This window comes from Ostrea edulis, chromosome 5 (genome assembly GCF_947568905.1).
Source record: "Ostrea edulis chromosome 5, xbOstEdul1.1, whole genome shotgun sequence".
Classification (NCBI taxonomy): Eukaryota; Metazoa; Mollusca; class Bivalvia; order Ostreida; family Ostreidae; genus Ostrea; species Ostrea edulis.
Window position 1 is genome coordinate 60,862,571 of NC_079168.1, and position 12,500 is coordinate 60,875,070.

Below are 12,500 nucleotides of genomic sequence, written 5' to 3' on the forward strand. Positions count from 1 at the left end.
ACTGTCGTTTACAATCCAATGGTCTTTGGCGTGTCACTCCATCGCACTTTGATGCATTAGTATGTACCATTGGACTTTGTCGTGTCGACACCATCGCATTATGACGCATTTGTCTCACACCATCGCACTTTGGCGCATGAGTGTGGACCATCGCACTTTGGAGTGTCACACCATCAGGGCTTGGCGCAGACCATCGCATTTGGCGTGACCATCGCACTTTGGAGTCTTACATATATATATAGTCAAAAAATGAATTAAGAAATCGGTGAAGTTGTTAAATAATTTAAAAGAATAAAATCCAAAATGATCACATAATAATCAACGATCAGTTCCTTCTAGTACTTTCGCCTTACGGCTCTTCAGGCAGTTTGTCTTGAATGTTTCATAGTTACATACCAGTAGTTGAAAAGTAAATGTTCATTGTGATGTCATAATAACGTCGAGTAGCTGTGTTGACAATTTAACGTCATAATCATGCACTTATATTGCGCCAAACCAATAGTACAACATATATGATAATATTGATGTAAAAAGAATAAACTGTATCCATGTAGTTCTTGAGAAAAAGATAAACTTCATTTTAAAAATCCTGTATACATTTGTGTAAAATAATTAAGACCCTTAATGTGGCCCTGCATAGGGCTCAGGAGATGTGGCTTAAATTAATCTCAATTTCCACCACATGAAGATGCTTTTATATCAAATTAAAAAACTGTACTATTCTCAACTTCGCTAGCCAAGGGTCTTCGATTCATTCGAAAATCCTTGGCTAGCGAAGATGTACTACTCGTTTTGAGAAGAAAAGTCATAAATCACTACGTAAAACTTTAAATCCTTCTAATGAGGATCCATCCTGGTCCCTGATTAGGGGCCATGGTTTAAATGATTATATCTGACTCTTCACTACTTAAGGTACATGAGAATGCTTGCATTATTGATCTGATAAACTGTACCATTGTTGTTCTTGAGAAAAATCTATACTATAAGGAGCAGCATGCTGCTAATGTATCCTTGTAGTTATCAAGGCGATGCTTAAAGAATTATATATATATATATATATATATATATATATATATATATATATAAAGGCAATATATTCTTAAGCAAAGCTATTTATACTTATATATATTCTTAAACAAACTTTGAACACTGATGTCCTATCCTGGCTGTGGGGTTCATGGTTTGAACAAACACGATCTTCATTACACACGGAAGCTTTCAAACATGTCTTAGCTGGGGAAGGGACATAACTCTTCATTTGAACAAAACAAAGGATGCTATACGGCATTTTTGGCTTAGTGGTTCTGGAGAAGTAGAAAAAGTGAAAAGTTTACAACAACAATGGAAAATTTAGATCAGAAAACCTCACTTGAGCGAAAAAATATGTTTAATATGGCACACCTTCTCACATAAAATATCCTCTTGGGAATAAAACTAGAAGTGAGCCATTATTTCAAACAACTTCTTTAAAACTACACAGTGTCACAAAATTTTCTATACTGTACAAATGTCAATCCATTACATACATGTATTTTCTATTAGAAATAATATAGACTATATTTACCAAAATGATTTTTAATAGGCATGACCAACAATTTTATAAATACTAACCTGCTTGTACAACTGGCTCTGGTACATTTTCTATAAGAAATAAAACAACCTTATTGATATGATTATAAGAATTACCTTTGGTTGCATAGTGTAAAAAGGTGTACAGTAAAACTCTGATATAGCGAATTTCTGCGGACACTCTGTAAAAATTCGCTATAAGCGTAATTCGCTATATACGTTTATAGCGAATTCATAATTAAAATATAACGAATTCGTTTAAAAAACCGATTTGTTGTACATGTATATCAGTTGCATAAGAAAGCAGCAATCGATATACTTGAGTTTGTATTGTCTCTAAGAAAAATTAAGCCTATGTATTTTGAGAAGAAATATTTTTGTACAAGATATATACACACTGATTTATATATGATAATTTGTCTTTAGGGATTGTTAAGTCACGCAAGAACATGTCGAAAGAAAATATCTACAAAATTATGTGCAATACATACAAACAGTCTATCGCAGTTTTCATTTACTTGTTGCTTTACACAAGTAAACGAGTGTACGATATAATAAATGCAATCAAACTTCAAATTTGATTAACGAGAATAGTAAACAATACCGACAATATATTTGCTAAATGTATGTGTAAGTATTGTTTTGCGTTAGCAAACTCTTTGAAAAAATACAAAAGAAATTTCGTAATAAGCGATTGTTAAAATTCACGAGTTTAAAATGAAAAAAATAATTAGTTATAAAAGGTGATTTTTACGTTCATTTTTAATTCAAGGGGAATATGAATTTACTTTGTTATATCCGTAAATTCGCTATATCCGTGTTCGTTATAATTCTATATAAAATCTGCGTTTTATAAAGAATTTGCCGGGGAAATTGATTCACTTCGCTATAGCCGTAAGTTCGCTATATCCGTGTTCGCTATATTCGAGTTTTACTGTATATACTTCAAGTTATCACTCTGATCAAGTGACATGTTTGTCAACCAGACACCATTATCATGCCTCAAAGTCCGAGACCAAAACAAAATATCCTGTTCATGATCTACCCAATATTTTACCCTTTAGGGCATTTTTTACACAAAACAAAAAGTCAAATCAGAAAAAACTAATTTCACTTGTGAAATTTGATAGGTGCGTTTGATTCAAATATCATTCCTAGTATCATATAAACTAAGCTGCCGTTAAGCTGAGCCATATGATGCCCCATGAATGATATCACAATACATTTTGCTCCTGTTTCCATGTTGTTGCTATGGCATTATTGCTCTCCACTTTCCATATCATATGAAATTCATATTAAAAGTATGTTGGGTCAGTTCACGCTCTATTACAAATCCCTTGGCAGGTTAAAATGCATAAACTGCCCCTACTTACTTAATATCCAATAAAATAAGTAGAAATTTCTTTCATTCCTGAACTCAACCATAAGAATTGCTAATCTGCATACTGCAACTCATTCAACCCTATTGAGCAAAGATGGCATCTAATTACCTCTTTGAAGTATTTCCATATGTGCGATGTTATAGGAGACAGCATATTCAGTGAAAAAGGTTAAGATATACATTGAAAGCAGTTACAGGCTGCACCTTGGTTGACAATAGTTTTCTCAGAGTGAAATTTTCAATGTTACCCTCAAATACATGCATGTACTATTTACATAACATTCGACATCATGTGCTACTATTGAGATCGCCGTGTAAATCCAAGGTTTTTCTTTAAAATAAACATCTTACAACAATTTACGTTTGAATCTCTGTTTACTTTTTGAATTCTGATAACATCAATACATATACCCATTCAGAATCCTAGTTTTACCTGATACTGTTACAATGGCTTCTTTACTTTTAACTTCTCCAAATGTATTTTTCACTAAGCAAAAGTAGGTACCAATCTGATTGCTGAGAGCTGGAATCTAAAATAAGCAAGAAATGTTTTACAAACAGTGTGGCAATATTGTAATGATAAAATGTCTATAATGATAATGAGAATTGGGGATGCATAACAAGTTTGATGCCTATCAAGTAAGGGTTTGATACTGTAAGTGGAAAGATTGACAAGCAGAAAACCTTGACAAAAAAATTGATGAATAGATTCAATTAGTCACAGTTTTATTTTGCCAATTTTCTCACTATAAGTTGAAGTTCCATGACAGAATCACATGTATGGTGCACTTCGTTCTCAGTCAAATGTATATAGCAATGTTTGGGGCTGGTATATATGTTAGAATTAATAATATTCAAAGATACATTGGAATGCCAATTTGTGAAAAAGGAATCATGAAGCATATTTATGAGAGACTGATGTAAATTTAAATTACTTCTGTTTGACACACACTCATCCACTCAAACACAGCAGAGTGCAACTAAATCCCATTGTATTAGGGGATTCAAAATAGATAACTGGTACAAAATGTGGTACATACTATTCGAAAAGGATTATGAATTTAACATCGGGGGTCTAAGCGTTTTCAAACACATTTTTAAAAATAGAAATCTATAGAATATGTCTTTACATACATAGATGCAAAAAAATTCCATTATTCCTAGCAGACACATACCATGTATGCGCCAAAAAAATTCATAAGCAAATATTTATATTACAAATCGCATTTTCCTCTATGAACCAACCAATTTCAGCACGCGACACAGTCCGTTCATATTGACTATGAACGGATTATGAACTAGTTTAAAGCACGCAACTGAGAGAATGTAATGATTTAAAAAATACAACATGTGTTACAAAGATCTCACAAGTCACAATTCGGATTAAAATTGTGAACTTACATGGATTATCATCCCAATCTTGCGGTCTCCTACCTTCAAAATATAGTGCACCATGCAATGTTGATAAAAGGCAGGGTGAGACGAAATGTGACTTCATGTCTACGTGTTGACGTATGTCACAATATGACTGTGACAGAGGCTAGGAGTTCGTTTTATGCAACAAAATAGAAGCAATGTAAACAAACGGTGTTTTAGTTAATGAATATAAATATAAGAATAGTGCAATTCACAGAATTTGCCTCAAATCCAAATCCATTCATATTGACCATCAACAGCTCAAAAGTGCTGTTCATTTCTTAAATATCAAAATACTCCAGTAGAAAATGTGGACCTTACCGTCTACAAGAGCAGTGAAACAAGCCATTTCGAGATTTTCACCGACGAAAGTTCGGTAACAGTAATGAATTTGGTACACTCATTTTGTATCTATTTTGTGACTTTCTTTATTAAAAGGAACAGTTCTCTAAGGTGTAACGTGCAATTAGTACATAGTTTCACTTTGCAACTGGATATAAGAAATTTTATTTTGTATTCCGATCCCGATCAAGAGTTGTTGACTGGGAATGATGTGTAATTAATTCAATATACATGTAAATCAAGCATTTTTTATATCACATTAAAAATATATATATACACAAATGTTGTAGAGTTATTTTTTGTAAATTTTCTACATCAATACAATAGATATCATAATTCAAATTGAATTATCTCCATTAGAGAGAGAGTGAATAGATATGGTCTTAATAAGAAAGATGATGACATACAAACAGACAAAGTGACATGACCCCAAAATCTATAGGTGTCTTCCTCTTATTGTAAAGTATTTCTGTACAAAATTTGAAAACTGTACAATGAAAATTGTTTGAGTTATTGTGTCACAAAGAAAGTGTTCATTATAACAAAGATGGTGACATACAGACAGACAAAGTCACATGACCCAAAAATCTATAGGCATCTTCCTCTTATTGTAAATAATTTCTGTACAAAATCTGAATACTGTACAATAAAAATTGTTTGAGTTATCGTGTCACAAAGAAAGTGTTGACGGACAGACGGATGGACAATGTGATTACTATAGGGCTTCCCGCATTTCATGCGGGGGGCCTAATCAAATTTAATTCTTTAATATTTCTCTGTAAATTCCATTATAAATAAATAAAGTTACCAGGGTAATTAATACTACCTAATATCATTTGGGTTGTCCTCTTATCCTATTAGACATGATTACTACACAGCCAGTTTGATTGGTGGGTCTTAAAAAAATTCTGCCTCAGGCAATTTTACCATATTGATGTATAGACAAATCATTGCGAAACAAACAACATCTTCAAATTTTTAATGCTTTTTTTTTTATTATTATTTTTTTTATTTTGAAATGGAAGTTATAATCAAACAAACTGTTCTTGTCAGCTAGCTTGCTCACTTTTTCTATTAAATATTTTTTCTAGTGTTTTTGAGGCAAACAGGTATGGAACCCTGGTTTGGGCGCAACTGACTTCAACTAATGACTAAAGTAAACTTGAATAATCTACAGTGCGATTGTGTTATAATTATCAATAGCCAAAGGCAATATCTCTGATATACAGGCCAAGTTTATTTCACATTGGGTTTAAAAACCGAAAACAACCCCCCCACCCTACCCCCCAAAAATGTTATAATTGCACAACTTACTGCCTTACATACATGTATTTACACGACTGTCATAATATAGAGCAAGCAAAGCAAGATAAATCATAATATAGAGCAAGCAAAGCAAGATAAATCATAATATAGAGCAAGCAAAGCAAGATAAATCATAATACAGAGCAAGCAAAGCAAGATAGCTCATAATATAGAGCAAGCAAAGCAAGATAAATCATAATATAGAGCAAGCAAAGCAAGATAGCTCATAATATAGAGCAAGCAAAGCAAGATAAATCATAATATAGAGCAAGCAAAGCAAGATAAATCATAATACAGAGCAAGCAAAGCAAGATAGCTCATAATACAGAGCAAGCAAAGCAAGATAAATCATAATACAGAGCAAGCAAAGCAAGATAGCTCATAATATAGAGCAAGCAAAGCAAGATAGCTCATAATATAGAGCAAGCAAAGCAAGATAAATCATAATCTAGAGCAAGCAAAGCAAGATAAATCATAATATAGAGCAAGCAAAGCAAGATAAATCATAATACAGGGCAAGCAAAGCATGATAGCTCATTTTTAGTTAGAGAACAGAGAGAAAATCAAAGTATCTTCTAGACAAATTTTTCAGATCAGAGAATCATCAAACTTTCATCTCATCAATATTTAATCACTTTTACAATATTGGGCAGACAATATTTTTTTTATGTCTAGAGTACTTTGAGGGGATCATGTACTCTTTATGGGGAACCAGTAGATCTAGTTTGCAGTGTATCCAGGAAGCAGTCCTCGAAATATTGAGCAAACGATACTTATGTGATGAAAAGTTTGACCTCTGACATCAAAATTAATAGGGGTAATCTTCTCTATAGGGTTACCAGTGTACCAAGTTTGAAGTTTATAAAAGCAAATGGTTCTCAAGATAATGAGAGGACAATTTTTCTTATGCCTGAAGTATTTAGTCCGGACCTTTGACCTAGTAACCTCAAAATCATTAAGGGTCTTCTACTTCTATAAGATTAGGAAGTACCAGTTTAAAAAGTTTATGTCTATCATGCAATGGGTTCTCATGATATTTAGTGGACAATGTTTCCTTATATCCATATCCAGAATAGTTTTACCCATAACCTTTGGCCTTGTGACCCCAAATAAAGTTTTCTATTCTATAGGGGCCAACAGTATACCAAATATGAAGTTTGTCAAGCAAAGGATTCTCAAGATATGAAGCGGACAACACTTGGTCTACTGACCAATCAAAAGGGAATCATGATAAATAAAAATTTTGCAACCAGGATTCTTTTATATTAGTCCATGAGTTGTAATTTAAGGTAGCTCATTATACCAAAATTTTATTTAATGGCTCGTTAAAACATATCTTATGAAGTATGGTTTCACCATTGAAGAAGCGATATAAGCTAGCTCTCAATTATTTTTGAATTTTTTGTGATTTTTCCTGGAATAATAAAAATGTGTTTTGTTTGCAAATAAGAGATTCTAGAGTCCAAATTTCGCTGTAATTTGGTGCATGATATGAATATCTAATAAAGCATACCTAAAAGATTCAAATATAAACGTTCTAATTTTTTAGAGAAAAATATTCATGAAAATTGAAAACGTTATTTGTTGATATATTTCAAAATCTATGAATAAAATCCTCAAAAAACATGTCAGTTAGAAAAGAGATATATCGAAAAAATATATTTTTAAAAACACTGAAACGAAAAGACCAAATTTCAGTTATTATCACTATAATATTCAAATGAGAGAAAAAACAACTGATCCCGATCAAAATTGATAGAAATTACTAAAATGATCATATTGTTGTTAATTGTATGCACTTTTCATCAAGAAATTAGTTTTCTTTATAAATTTATTTAATTTGTAAACCATTTTACATCAAAGGAATGTAGTTTTCGGATTACAATGTTCTCTATGACCACATTTTTAGCTCTTCTGAGCCAAAGGCTCAAAGAGCTAATGCTATGGCCATTTGTGCGGTGTGCGTAAACTTTTTAGAAAAAGGGCTATAACTCAAGAACCCCTTGACCAATTTTTTTCAAATTCGTTACAGGGTATCATTGGCCCAAGGGCTTTCATACATACTAAATAGAGGGATGTGACCCTTTAACAAGGGGAGATAATCAGGAAAATACAAACAAAAGTAGTGGTTGCTAAAAAATCTTCTTCTCAAGAACCACAGCGCAGATTATCACCAAACTTACACATAAGGATGAGGATATGTTGTAGATTAAAAATTGTTCAAGGCATTACCCTGGGGCAAAGGGTGTGGTCTCAAGGTCACTTCAAAGTTGACCTAAATTAAATTTTTTTTTTAAATTCCTTAAATCTTAGATATTTTAGTCATTATAAGGACTAGGATCATCAAATTTTGACAGTTGATGCATCTTAGGACCTTGTGTCAAGTTGTCTCAAAAGTAGGTCACGGTGACCTACTTTTTGAATTTTGCTGGTATTTATTTTAAAATTAATTTTTATGCATATCTTGGACATTTTGAAGCCTATGATCATCAAAACTTGTCAGTTGGTGGATCATGGGACCTTGAAATGCGTCAACTGAAAAATAGGTCACCGTGACCTACTTTCTGAATTTTATGGCTTATCATTTATAGATATATTTTAAGTTGTTATTTCAATTACTGAGAGGTTTAGAATCATCAAATCTTGTAAGTTGATGCATCTTGAGGCCTTGAAACATATTTATAAAAAAGTAGGTCACAGTGACCTACTTTTTGAATTTTGCAGATATTCAAATTTCACATTTTCAATTTTAGATGCATATTTTGGGCACTGTAAAACCTAGGATCATCAAACTTTGTCAGTTAATGCGTCTTCAGTCTTTGGTTTGTGTCGACCAAAAAGTAGGTCACCGTGACCTACTTTTGGTATTTGACAGCTAAATTACTATATTTCAGACACTATTTGACCTACAATCATCAAACTTTGTCAGTTGATGCATCTTGAGTCTTCGGAGTGTATCAACCAAAAAGTAGGTCACTGTGACCTACTTTTGGCATTTGACAGTTATATTTATATATTTCAGTCACTAATTGACCTACAATCATCAAACTTTGACAGTTGATGCATCTTGAGTCTACGGAGTGTGTCGACCAAAAAGTAGGTCACCATGACCTACTTTTGGAATTTGACGGCTATATTTATATATTTCAGATACTATTTGACCTACAGTCATCAAACTTTGTCAGTTGATGGGTCTTGCATGTTCGAAGGGTTTCGACCAAAAAGTAGGTCAACTTGACCTACTTTTGGAATTGGACACCTATATTTATATATTTCAGATACTATTTGACCTACAGTCATCAAACTTTGTCAGTTGATGCGTCTTGCATGTTCAAAGGGTGTTGACCAAAAAGTAGGTCACCTTGACCTACTTTGGAATTGGACGGCTATATTTATATATTTCAGATACTATTTGACCTACCGTCATCAAACTTTGTCAGTTGATGGGTCTTGCATGTTCGGAGTTCGCTGACCAAAAAGTAGGTCACCATGACCTACGATTGGAATTTGACAGCTATATTTCAATATTCAGATACTAATTGGCTTAAAATCATCAAACTTTGTCAGTTGATATTTCTTGGGTTCTCAAAATGTGTAAACCAAAAAGTAGGTCACATTGACCTACTTTTTTTGAATTCTTAGGATTTAACTAAAGATTTAGAATACTAAGAGGCTAAGAATAGAAATGGTGGGGTTGTACAATTTATCAGAAGAGCGATTCTAGGCCCTTGGGCCTCTTGTTATAATTCCGATCCGGCTTGGTTCAAATTTGAAAAATCGTAATATTTCTGAATTTTGACCATTTCATTTAAATTTCTTTTCACAATATATTTCTCCGATATATCTTTTTTCTAATTGATATGTTTTTTGAAGATTTTAAATGTAGACTTAAAAAATATTAGGGCTATTCCAGAAATAAATACATGGGGGGGGGGGGGGGGGGGGGGGGGGGGGGAGGCACCTTTTGTATATACCAAGCACCCATAAAAAAAAATAAAAAATTACCCCATGACCCATCAAATTGATAAACTCATTTTACAATGACCCATCTAATTAAAAAAAAAAACAACAACTAACCAGACCCACCACAAAAATATTTTTAAAAATGAAAACGGTACAAATCTCGCGAGGTTTTCGGGACAAACATTCTAGTCAATGACGCGGTAATGCCTGTGCGACATTGTATCACAGTAGTTCTGAAGAAACGATGTCACATCAACAATCAAAGGCATCTATGGCGGGAATGTTGGAAAGATTGGGAGTCCAAACGATGCTATTATCATGAAATGGGTATGGATATGTTTTTCCACGAATCGTTCGTCTTCTAATGGAGCCCGCGCCCGGAGGCCTCTATATCACCATCACACTGACTGATAAATATAACGCATCGGTACCCTCGTATAAATCAACTAAGGTTTGCCTATTTTTATTAGAAAACGGAATACCTATTGGTTTCAAAATATTTCCAAAATCGATGCACTGTAAACTGTAATAATCTACAGAACAGAGTTTGCCGCCATCACATCCAAAGGGACCCTACTAAACACGCCTCTAATTTGAAGAGTGCCGTAATGGAAAGTTATGCGCTGCAAAGAGCGACAACTCGAATAGTTCTATGTTACTTCCGATTTCGAAAGCAGCATTTTGAAAGCACGTTTTCAATTTTCCCTCTGACGTTTTGTAACCAACACGACAAGAGCGACAATAAAAATATTCTGAAAACTCAACACCCACGTGGCACAAAATAAAACAATAGAAACTACCCACTACCCATAATAAATATTTTTTTAACAGTCCAACCACGGACCAAATAAAATATGAAAAAATACGACCACCCACACAAAAAAATATCATTTGCCGCCCGACCCCCCCATTTGATCATTTCTGGAACAGCCCTTAGCAAATAACGTTTTCAATTATCATAAATATTTTTTTATTTCAAAAATCAGACACTTTATACAGTCTTCACGAAAACATTTAAAACTTGCTGGCCAGTCGGACCAGTGAACTGTCTGAATTTACTGGCCCACAGTGAAATTTACTGGCCCCCAAAATTTCCATAGTACATGCTTATCACATACATTTATGGAATGCATTGTAAAACTGTACAATCAATTTACTGAAACTATGTGTATTACTCATATTCATATCCACCCTAAGACATCCTTTCTGTCGATACCAGAAAAACAACACTGTACATGGTATTTTCTCTCTCTCTTCACCCGCAAACAACAAGACTACAAATTCACGTATTTTTCACAAACATGAAAACAGCCCGAGTGCACCTTAGGAAGTAGCCTTCTCTACCAACATCAAATGTAAACAATTGATTAATTCTATAAACTATAGAAATTGCATAAAATCAGATAACTGCAATTGACGAAGTTCATTTTAATTTGACAATGCAATAAAGCAGCAGTTACCAGTGCGCAGTACGATACAGAACGCGGCCATTTTTGTTGTTTCAATAAGTTGTTCGTTGAATATTCACGTGATCAACGTACAAGTTATCTTGACAATTACAATTATAGACATAGTTATCGTTCTTTACTTTAAAGAAATCAACAAACCACGATGTCAAAACACTTACTTTATGAGCTATTTATTGATTTATTTTCATTTTGATGGTAATTTAAGTAAATAAGACGTTTTGAATATCTAAATCCAACATTATATTCAATGTGACTTACAAAAAGTCTACAAGCCCATCGGACTTCCTGATTTTTTTAATTTCACTGACCCGACCCTAAAATTCACTGGCCTCGGTCTTCGGACCACTGAGTTTTCATGAAGACTGTTTATATAATCCATTCTCTGTTAAATTACATTGTCCCTAATGAAATAACTACAAAGCATACCAATCATGAGTCTGAGAAAGAAGCTCTTAACTTATTAAATACATCTTTTCCCATTTTTATCTAAATGCAACTTTGGAACAACTAGAGATTGTTTTTATGGAAAACAAGTCTCCCCAGCTCCCCAAATTGGAAGTGCTTCAAATGAAACCTCCTCCCCTAATGTACTGCATGGTATGTATAGGAGAAGTGTTAACAAGCTATTTTAACATCCTCCATTCCTCTTAGATCCACTATAACTTTCAGGAAAATAATTGGATCCTCCCGTCCCACAAATACGCACATCTACAAATGGCAATGAAGCATTGTACAAAGTTTCAAATCTACCAGATAAGCCATATAGGAGAAGTGTTCACATGCTATTTTACATCCTCCACTCCTCTTAGATCTACAACTTTTAGGAAAATAATTGGATCCCCCTGTCCCTATAATATGCACATCTACAAATTGCAATGAAGTATTGTACAAAGTTTCAAGTCTATCCGATAAGCCATATAGGAGGAGAATCGTTCACAAGATTTTGTGACAGATAGCTGGACGGATGGACAGACAAATGGAAAGTACAAAAACAACATGTCTCCCCCTGAAAGAGGGGAGACATTAATTCGATATCTAACAATCAGTACTAGTAT

The 12,500-nt window shown here is 33.6% G+C and overlaps 1 protein-coding gene across 1 annotated transcript in view; it reads right to left on the reverse strand.

The window, feature by feature from the left end:
• The window catches only part of LOC125649737 (mucosa-associated lymphoid tissue lymphoma translocation protein 1-like), a 102,810-nt gene that overhangs the window by 65,087 nt on the left and 25,223 nt on the right, over positions 1-12,500 (reverse strand). The window contains exons 8-9 of the mRNA XM_048877457.2: positions 3,384-3,480; positions 1,612-1,641 (exon numbers count right to left, since the gene is read on the reverse strand). Of these exons, the coding sequence (XP_048733414.2) occupies positions 1,612-1,641; positions 3,384-3,480 (127 nt within the window). The remainder of the gene's footprint in view (positions 1-1,611; positions 1,642-3,383; positions 3,481-12,500) is intronic.